At 36.1% G+C, this 11,453-nt stretch overlaps 1 protein-coding gene across 1 annotated transcript in view; it reads left to right on the top strand.

Annotated features, from left to right (window-relative positions):
• Nucleotides 1-11,453, top strand: part of NOL11 (nucleolar protein 11) — a 1,613,635-nt gene that overhangs the window by 1,002,585 nt on the left and 599,597 nt on the right. The window contains exon 5 of the mRNA XM_044086719.1: nt 7,017-7,211. Coding sequence (XP_043942654.1) covers nt 7,017-7,211 — 195 coding nt within the window. The remainder of the gene's footprint in view (nt 1-7,016; nt 7,212-11,453) is intronic.

Genomic DNA, 11,453 nt, shown 5'->3' with positions numbered 1-11,453 from the left:
TACTGAAACACTTTGAAAGTACATTTGAAAAGTAAACTCATGTATTATAGTGTAAGAACATTCTGCATTGACACACTTGGAAAGAGAATTTAAGTAAACTCATGCTTCACAGTGTACGAACATTCTTCATTGACTCCCTTGGAAAGAGCATTTAAGCAGTAAACCCCTGCTTTATAGTGTAAAAAAACTTTCCATAAATTGGGATAAACTGCAATATTCCCCATATACTGGGAAAACCAACATCCTCCAAAAAGCTGGAATGGGCTGCAATATGACACTGAACATTATTGCAACCATTTCAAGACACATTTAAGATTGAACGAGTCATTAAATCTTTCATAGGGGGACACATAGCCTGGGGATTGCTCTGATTTGTTACAGGAACAATGTCTTTGGTTTGACTGAAAAGTTTTTTTTATGTAGTAACATTGGTCAACAGTATACAACAGTGTAAGCCACTTTGATACCTCTGACAAATCACTTCATTGGCTGTAAGTACTATCATGCATATTTTACACGTTTCATTCTAATTGGTCTGACAATTTGAATATTGTATTATGTCTCAGTATTCCCTATTTAAACAGAAATTTTGAGTTGCTTGCTTAGATCTGAAGAAGTCCTTGTACATAAAGGATGAAAGCGCTAATCAACAGTTCGGACTTAGTGTGATTCCTTTCAAGTGCTTTTTTTATTTTTGTGTTAATTTAGAAGTTTTTGAGTTTAATATAGATATGTATATGTATATATATGTATATATATATATATATATATATATATATATAGATATATGTATATATATATATATATATATATATATATATATATATATATATATATATATATATATAGATATATATATATATATATATATATAGATATATGTATATATATATATATATATATAGATATATGTATATATATATATATATATAGATATATGTATATATATATATATATATAGATATATGTATATATATATAGATATATATATATAGATATATATATAGATATAGATATATTACATATATATATAGATATATAGATATATATATATATATATATATATATATATATAGATATATGTATATATATATATATATATGTATATATATATATATATATATATATATATGTATATATGTATATATATATATATATATATAGATATATGTATATATGTATATATATATATATATATAGATATATGTATATATATATATATATATATATAGATATATGTATATATATATATATATATATAGATATATGTATATATATATATATATATATATATATATAGATATATGTATATATATATATATATATATATATATATATATATAGATATATGTATATATATATATATATATAGATATATGTATATATATATATATCTATATATAGATATATGTATATAATATATATATGTATATATATATATATATATGTATATATATATATATATAGATATATGTATATATATATAGATATATGTATATATATATATATAGATATATGTATATATATATATATATATATATATATATATATATATAGATATATGTATATATAGATATATGTATATATATATATATATATAGATATATGTGTATATATATAGATATATATATATATAGATATATAGATATAGATATAGATATATAGATATATGTATATATATATAGATATATGTGTATATATATATAGATTTTATATATATATATATATATATGTATATATATACACATACACACACACACACACACATATATATATATATATATATATATATATATATATATATATACATATATATATATATATATATATATATATATATATATATATATATATACATATGAGAGAGAGTGACTTAGATATAGAGAGAGATAGATACATATAGATATATAGTTATATAGATATGTACACCTGTACACAGTGCAATGAAAAAGTATTTGCCCCTTCCTGATTTCTTATTTTTTTGTATGTTTATCACACTTAAATATTTCAGGTCATCAAACAAATGTAAATATTACACAGAGATAATGCAAGTAAACACAAAATGCAATTTTTAAGTGATGATTTTATTAAGGAAAAATAACTATCCAAACCTACATACTATGTGAAAAAATAATTGCCCGTAAACCTAATAACTGGTTGTGCCACCCTTAGCAACAACAATTGCAATCAAGCATTTGCCGTAACTGGCAGTGAGTCTTTCTCATCGCTGTTGAGGAATTTTGGCTCACTCTTCATGAAGAGTTGTTTTAATTCACCCATGTTGGAGGGTTTCCGAGCATGACTCGTTTTTTTAAGGTCATGCCACAGCATCTCAATTGGATTCAAGTCCGGACTTTGACTAGGCCACTGCAAAACCTTCAATTTGTTGTATTTTAAGCCATTCAGAGGTGGACTTGCAGGTGTGTTTTGGATCATTGTCCTGCTGCAGAACCCGAGTGCTCTTTAGCTTACGAACTAATGGCCGGACATTCTCCTTCATGGTTTTTTGGTAGAGAGCAGAATTCATGGTTCCATCAATCACAGCAAGTCGTCCAGGTCCAGAAGCAGCCCCAGACCATCACACTACCACCAGCATGTTTGACTGTTCGCATGATGATGTTTTTCTGAAATGTTGTGTTACTTTAATGCCAGATGTAATGGGATGTACCATCTCCCAAAAAGTTCATATTTAGTTCGTTAGTCCACAGAATATTTTCCCAAAAGTCTTGGGGATCATCAAGATGTTTTTAGGCAAAAGTGAGACGAGCCTTTGTTTTTGGTCAGCAGTGGTTTTCGCCTTGGAACTCTGCCATGCACGCCATTTTTGCCCAGTCTCTTTCTTATGGTTGTCATGAACACTGACCTTAACTGATGCCTTCAGTTCTTTAGATGTTTTTCTGGGTTCTTTTGTGACCTCTTGGATGAGTCGTCACTTGGAGTAATTTTTGTAGAACGGCCACTCCAGGGAAGGTTCATCACTGTTACATGCTTTCTCCATGTTTTCTCCATTTGTGGATAATTGCTCTCACCGTGGTTTGCTGGAGTCCCAAAGCATTAGAAATGGCTTTCTTACCTTTTCCAGACTTATAGATGTCAATTACTTTGTTTTTCATCTGTTCCGGAATTTCTTTAGATCTTTGCATGATCTTTTCTTTTTTGGGATCGTTTGGCCTACTTCACTTTGTCTGACAGGTTCTATTTAAGTGATCTGATTCAACACGTCTGGCAGTAATCAGTCCTAGGTGTGGCTAGTGAAACTGAACTCTGCTTTCCCAAAAAATGTGATTAACCACAGTTACTTCATGATTTAACAAGGGGGGCAGTTACTCTTTCACATAGGGCCATGTAGGTTTGGGTAGTTTTTTCCTTAAATAAAATCATCACATAAATACTGCATTTTGTGTTTACTTGGGTTATCTTTGCCTAATATTTAAATTTGTTTGATCTGAAACATTTAAGTATGACAAACATGCGAAGGAGGCAAATTTTTATTGTACTGTATGTGTGTATGTAATGTATATCTGTCTGTATTTAGATATATATATATATATATATATATATATATATATATATATATATATATATATATATATATATATATAGATATACACACATACATATGCACACGCACAAAAATTAAAGAGCATCTGCCAGACAATTTTATATTAATTGTAAAATGTTGATTTTACTTCACCCCCAACAGGTCTGGTGGTCAAAGCTTTAGTACTGTTGAATCATGATGTTGTCAACACTGCAGAGCTTGAAGCTACTGGACTTGCTTAGCGGAGTGTCAGCTCCAATTACCAACCTGCTCTCAGTCATGTATCTCAGGATCGTTCCTGTACCTTGGCAATGTAAACATTGCCTACCATTGCTTCCTCAATCTAAACTATTTAATGCCTTTAAAATGGTAGAGAGTCTAATGTTTTTGCAGACTTTTTAAATGCTTTGTTTTGCTTTACCATCACAACATGCAAACTGTCCTGGTTCATAAGCAACAGGAATGTTTCCCCATGCAGTGAGTGAGCTTGAATATGTAGAACCCCATAGTCTAATGTTTTGCAGGATAAAAATTGGTGTTTCATATTTGACTGAGGGCTCTGAGTTTACTGGCATCAGTGGTGGACTGCATTAATGTGCATTTGCTGATTTTTGGCTGGAAATGCATGCTATGTGTGCGTATTTGTATTATTGCACTTTCACTTGGAGCTTATGTGAAAAGTATGGGCACTCAGTTTTTTGTCTATTACTTTTTTGGTTTTAAATGAGTATTCCACTGCGTAGGCTGATATACTGCTCCCCTTCACCAACCTGCATTTCCCTTTTTGAAATTTTGTGCAACTTGTATAGGTAATATTGCACATAGGACATACTGGGCTTATTCACTGAAATGTCTATATTTTTTTCTATGTAATTAGTCTGAACTCATTTTATTCCTTACATTTCTGTATTTTTTGTTTGAGAAATGTTTTCACCCTATCTGAGCCTGAAATTGATAAGTGCACTACTCTGATAAATATAATAGCAGTAATAATAGGGAAGGATAGCAACCAACACCCTAACCGTGCACAGATTTTACATTAATTTTGTGTACTTTCCGAATTTGTGTATCAGTGAGTGTAGCAGAGACAGGAGCAGTCAGTTTCCTGACTTATTTCTTTCTCACACTTTGAAATAGTATTATGCAAAACATTAAATAATTTTGCTTGTCTTTTAGAGTGCATGAAATACAAATTGTCTATTTTAAATTAATTTTGTTGGTGTGCTGTCAGTTTTAATTATGTAACTGGGAACGTTGGTGAATACCCTTACGAGTGTGAACATTGGTTCTAGGTGGTGATCATTGTTGATGTTGTCCCCCCACCCCATGTACAAAAAGGGGGCTGATTTGATGACTGTAATATAGGTACTCTAACAGCCATACACAGTTATGCTACTTCTACTGTTTGCTTAGCAAAAGTGTTTTGGTTAGTACTACACGTTTTTTTAATAAAATCTTGATACCTCAATCAAAATAACAAAATGCCATTGAAAAGGACACTCGACATGCATCAAACCAGATTCGACCATTTTGTTCTAATGCTTGTTAAACCAGCATTTGACATCAACAGATGCTTTTTTATATTCCTGTTGAGCATTTGATGTGTCCAGGAGTTGATAGACTGATGTTGCTGTGGGAACTCATGAATATACTGCATTTGGACTTTTGCTATTTAAAATTTATACTTGTCAGTCCACAGTGAGTTGATACAACAGTCTCTGGGCTTGCACTTCTTCCTTCCTTGTTTTTGCTTTACAATTGTGGAATAGTTAAAATAGCGTTAAGTAGAATGGGCAGAAAATACCTGAATAGTATCCACCAGAAGGGGATTTTGCATCCAGTACAAAGCTAAGAAGTAGGTTAGCACTGAAACTGTCAGCTTTTAGTTTAAGAACTTGGGTTTTCTTTAAATTGAAAGGAAAAAAAGTAGAGGGAGTAGTTAAATAAATGGATAGTTCTAACAGGTGAATGTAAATGCACTCATTTACCGATGGGTGATTGTGGTTAAAAAGTGAATGGTGGGGGAAAGGTAAGATTTGAAGTTTAGTCTTTTAGTTTTCAGTTATATAAATAAACGGCTGTTTCCATTTAATCATTTTGATCCCTCAACAGCTTTCTTGTCCAGGTAAGTTGGAGATGATTTCTAGGGTTGCAGCTGTAAGTAAACCGTAGCAGTGAAGCTAAACTAGTCTCTCTCTTAAGAGCAAGGCTGACATGCACTTAAACTCCTTTTTGGTAGATAGGTTCAGTGTGCGAAGAGACGAGCGTTAACTGTTCATCGAAGAACCCAGTCTTCTAGGGTTGCACAATACATTGTGAGAGGAAGTTGTCTAAAATCAAAATGGCATCATCATAGTACCCTTGTGTTGTCATAACAAGGTGATGCTTACAAAAAACGTGATGGGATGTTGAAGTGCAGAAAATAGTATGCTATGTTGATATTTTTGTTTCAGTTTTGGTAGTGGTTGTGTTTAAAAGTGTTGTAAGTGTTGTAATGTTTAGTATACCTAACTGCATTTCTGATCTCTTGATGACAAATATTTTGTAACAATGTTAGGAGAAAAAAATGTATGTACATCAAAGTGGTTTCCTAAGTAGACTACTTTGTGATTTCATTCCTGTTTGGATGTCCGTTGCAAGGAAACTTGTTAGATATGAAGATATATAAACTTTTATGAACAGGCATCTGTGTCACAGCTAGAACCTATTTACTATTTTAACTTTTGACACTTGATGATTTTTCTACTTGTTTCCCCTTTGTTCCAACAGTGGATGAATCCATTTTTTTGTGGTTTACTAGATGGCTGAACTTTGGCAATTTGCAAAGCTGCTCATTGGTTGTCACTGTTGTACGCTTGCACTCTGTATCAAAAAAAAGTTGATCTTTGCAGTGTCCATGCAGAAACAATTCATCACTACAAGCCATTACGTTCTTTTCAGTTGCGAAGTACTCTTCCACCTTACTTAGATGAACAATTTTATTGCGTTACTGTTTTTGTTTATGCCATTCCCACTTTTTTTTTATGAAAAAGTAAACCTTTAGTTATTGCTTAAAAAAGCTGTACTACAAGGAAATCAAACAATCTATACTAAAGAAAGCAGTCAAAAAGGTAAGTAAATCCGAAGACTGGTTATAAAGAACTGCTCCCTTCCTCCAGATACATTCACTTCTGTGATAGTAGCATAATAACTGCACAAATTATTTAAAAGAAAAAATATGCTGGGATTTAGTATTCTGCTAAATATGCAAAATAAGCCATCAAGATATTTTTTGTTTTGTTTTTGCAGTTTTACGTAGTGTAGCCATTAACATATTTGTAATTAAGCTGTGCTCATCCTTGTAGTTGATAAATTTGGTAATGCAGATGAAAAATGCTGCAGAGAATACTAACTTATGCTGTATTGTTCAAAACTGTAAGCCTGAAAAATAAAACTAACATTTTATTTAAAATAACTGTCTTTCCATCTTTCCTAGCTTCTTCAGGATGTATTTTTGACATCCTCATCCCAGTTAATCAGAAAGTTCCAGATAATCAGTGTTTGCCAAAGTCACTGGTAATGAAGTTTCCAAAATCTGATAACTCAGTTGTAGTGACAGCAGTGAAGGTGCTGAATGAAGCTCATGTAGTAGTTCTGAGCACGCCACAGACCCAGCATAGTACTGCAAAAGGTAACCACTTTAGTATTGTTGATGGCAAGTTTTCATTATTTTGCAAGGAACCATTCAAAGTTATGATTAACCAAAATACGCGAAGACTGCAATGTACTTTTTCCCTGGAACTTAAAATATATTTATGAACACTTGTGTTTGTGTTAAGTATGTGTAAACTGCGGGTAATTAACTCATTGCAGCATTAAAGTTTCAGTAAAAACTTTGACTTGGCATGTGAGCATTAGGTAACTGGCTGTTCTCATTGTGAGTGTCTGGTTATTTATGCTCCTTATTGAAATGGTTGAGATAAATTTAACTTAAATATGTTAAAGGGTTCTCCACTGCATAGTGAAGATGCTGTATGTTAATGTTTTGCCATTTGTTTCAAAACTGTATTGTATATCCCTCCTAGGTAGAGGGACAGGTCTGTCAGCCCTGGTCTTTGGTGGTTTTTCATATTGACAGCATTCTCTAGTTTAGTCTCAGATAATAGGTTCATAGGTAGGTACTAGGCTATTGGCCATAGGGCCTATGTAAGCCTAGCCAAACGGTACCCTGGCTTTTGCCACCCAAGAAAATTATTTTCCTGTGCCCCTGTCAAGCAGAGCCACAGAAGTGATCCCGGGGTGAATTTCCCATCTCCTATCCAATCATCAAGATTTTTCTTGAGTGCTAATGAGGTTTGTTTGATATAGATAGGTAGTTTGTTCCAGAGTATGTGAAGTCTCTGAGACAAGAATCTATCCCACCAGCATGTTCTGTTTATTGTGGTGACAAGGTTTAGGTCCCTAGAGCTTGTAGCTTGGAGGGATTGGGATTTCCTTACATGGAGCATGTCCAACAGCTCTGGGTTTGACATAGCTTTGTATGTTAGGCAGAGATCACCTCTGAGTAGGCGATATGCGACAGAGTAAAGCTGGAGTTTTTTGAGACTGTATGCGTAGGGCATCTGTTTGAGGCCGGTAATCCTTTTTGTGAGGTATTTCTGTGGCCTTTCCAGTTGTTGTAGATGTCTTGTGAGGTAAATACCAAAAGGGGCATTGTACTCTATAATGGGTCTAATGAGTGATGAGTAGAGGGGAACAATGACCTCTTTTCTTTCTTGGATGAGAAACCTTTTGTGATGAGATGTGCCACGTAGAAGGATTTCCTGACTACTGTGGCAATGTGGTTATCAAAGGAGAGACTACTGTCCACCTGTGTCTCGAGGTCTCTTGTCACACTTTGTGTTAAGTAGACTACTGCCTATGTGGTAGTTCATGGGTACAGAGTTTTTACTAGAAGGGATGACCATGCACTTTATGCAATTGAGCTTGAGACCATGGCTTTGACACCAGACATCTGTTTCAGTGAGGCCCTTTTGTAGGATATCCACATCTTTAGGAGATTTGATTATAGCTCCTAGTTTGCAGTCATCTGTGAACTTTGTTAGCCAAAGACCTTCTGTGTTAGCCAGTACTTCAGAGAAGTAGATACCAAACAGGAGAGAACCCGGGACTGAACCCTGTGGCACTCCACTTGTCACTGGTCTGAAGTTGGATTTAGAGTTTGCTACTTTCACAGTGTGGGTCCGGTCAGTGAGCCAGTTGGCAACCCATCTTGTGACATAGGGATTTATACCTAGTTTAGTGAGTTTGTTTATAATTCCAGAGTGGGGGATGGTGCCGAAAGCCTTGGCGAGATCTAGATAAGCTGTGTGTACCACCTTACCCTCATCTACAGCTTTGACCACTTCAAAGAAGTCTGTCAGGTTTAGGAGACCTGATCTGCCTTTTACAAACCTGAACTGGGTAGGGTCCAGAGTTTGGAGATTACCACTGTCATTGTTTGAGTTATATGATGATACATTCCATGGCCTTGCAGACCAGGCTCGTCAGGCTAATGAGGCAATAGTTCCCGGGGTCTGTGGTGGCTCCCACTTTTTGGAGTGGGATAACCATTGCTGTGTGCCATTCAGTGGGCACAAAGCCTGAGGTGAGGCTCTGATTGAACATGGTACTTGGGGTGCCAGTTCGTTCTGTAGTTCATGTAGAACGCAGCCTGGGATATTGTCAGGTCCCATGGATGCTGTGTTCTTGGCTTTGGAGAGTGTGTTTTTTACTGTGCAGCCGTGATTACAGGTACTTTGCATTCTTCCGGTATAGAGAAATGTTTACCGCTGTTTCCCTAATGGGGGGGTGGGGCTGGGATGTGGATGTCTAGAGTGATTTGCTTGTGGTCGGATCTGACCAACGAGGAATCCACCTCTGGTGTGGAACACCAGTTGCCCATGTTGGTAATGACCACCATTAACTGGGAAAACTATCTAGGATATTGCTGCCCCTGGTGGGGGGTGTGGATAAGTTGATCCAAGGCATTAGAATTTATGAATTCCAGAAAACGTTGAGCACAAGAGTTGGTGCGTGAGTAGTTTTCCCAGTTAATGGTGGGGTAGTTGAAATTGCCCAATATTAGGGTGTTAGGTTGTACCCTAATATTTTCCAGTGCATCAAGAAATGAGGAGTGGGAATCTTTGGGCACGGTGGGGGATCTGTAGCAAGCTACAATTTGCATTGCGGTCTTGCCCAGTGTTGCACTTTAATCTCAGATGCATTATGCTGAGCAACTAGCCTGGAGGTGTGGATATCCTTAATGAATATGGACACGCCTCCACCTTTAGTGCTTCGGTCCAAGTTAGGTGTCCAAAAAGTGTGGTATGAATTAGTCTGGTAATGCAGGGGTGCTCTCTGGAGCCTTGAACCAGGTCTCTATCACTGCACAGATGTCGATGTTCTCCATTGTAAGGAGTGCCTCGAGTGAGTACATTTTGAGGTTTAGACTTCTAGCATTGAGTAGCATTACCCTCAGATTTTGCTTGCTTGTACCTGTTACGGTGGTGAATTTGTCATTTGAATCTTGCCTAAAAAAAGCACTATAGGGGTGGCAAGTTTTTTTCTCTCTCCCTGAGTATTGACAGTTGGCTACATTTCACTCTGGTGGTGTGTGTGTGTTAGAGTGTGTGTGTGTTAGAGTGTGTGTGTGTTAGAGTGTGTGTGTGTTAGAGTGTGTGTGTGTGTGTTAGAGTGTGTGTGTGTGTGTTAGAGTGTGTGTGTGTGTGTGTTAGAGTGTGTGTGTGTGTGTTAGAGTGAGTGTGTGTGTGTGTGTTAGAGTGTGTGTGTGTGTGTTAGAGTGTGTGTGTGTGTGTGTTAGAGTGTGTGTGTGTGTGTGTTAGAGTGTGTGTGTGTGTGTGTGTTAGAGTGTGTGTGTGTGTGTGTGTTAGAGTGTGTGTGTGTGTGTGTTAGAGTGAGTGTGTTTGTGTGTGTGTGTGTGTTAGAATGTGTGTGTGTGTGTGCTAGAGTGTGTGTGTGTGTGTGTTAGAGTGTGTGTGTGTGTGTGTGTTAGAGTGTGTGTGTTAGAGTGTGTGTGTGTGTGTGTGTGTGTGTGTTAGAGTGTGTGTGTGTGTGTGTGTGTGTGTTAGAGTGTGTGTGTGTGTGAGAGTGTGTTAGAGTGTGTGTGTTAGAGTGTGTGTGTTAGGGTGTGTGTGTGTGTGTGTGTGTGTTAGAGTGTGTGTGTGTGTGTTAGAGTGTGTGTGTGTGTGTGTGTGTGTGTGTGTGAGAGTGTGTGTGTGTGTGAGAGTGTGTGTGTGTGTGAGAGTGTGTGTGTGTGTGAGAGTGTGTGTGTTAGATATGGAGAAAAGTTGATGTTAATTTGCTCACTGTTGCAGTAGTACTAACTTTAGGGAGTTCTGCCACAGGTATTGCAATGTTCAGCCTGACTTTGAGAACTTTTCCCTTCCCATTCATGTTGGGTGGGCTGCCTTCCACTTGGATGTCAGTATGTGTGTTACTTGAGGGGCATCTGCCTTACACGGTCTTCATTTCTTTGTTGCTGCCTACAGTCCTCCAGCTTAGCCTGGCTTCCAATTTACCATTGCAGAGTAACCTCCCCCATCGCTTGTTGTTAAAACAGGAGTTTTGTGCTGGGGAATAGAACAGTTGATTTGTACAGTTAAAAAGCTCATTTCTTATAAGATATTTACCTTCAGTGCTTGTTTTAAGGTCAGAGTGAAGGGTCAGCTCGTGCCCTTTTTGCTGTAGGCTCAACAATGTATGAACTACAAAGAAAACTCTACAGGGCTGTTTTAACCAAACAAATGTGCTTACCTTGTTAAGGGCCACTGTGGCATTAGACATGTTTTCCATGGATGCCAAATGTAGGAAAACAACTTTTGAATTCCAAGTCCTCCTGTGCTCAAGGACAGTGGTTCTGGCAAAGCAGTTT

The sequence above is a fragment of the Protopterus annectens genome, chromosome 10.part0 (assembly GCF_019279795.1).
Source record: "Protopterus annectens isolate FY-2018-M chromosome 10.part0, PAN1.0, whole genome shotgun sequence".
Classification (NCBI taxonomy): domain Eukaryota; kingdom Metazoa; phylum Chordata; order Ceratodontiformes; family Protopteridae; genus Protopterus; species Protopterus annectens.
Note: the sequence above shows the minus strand (reverse complement) of the source record. Positions and strands in the feature narration are given on the sequence as shown.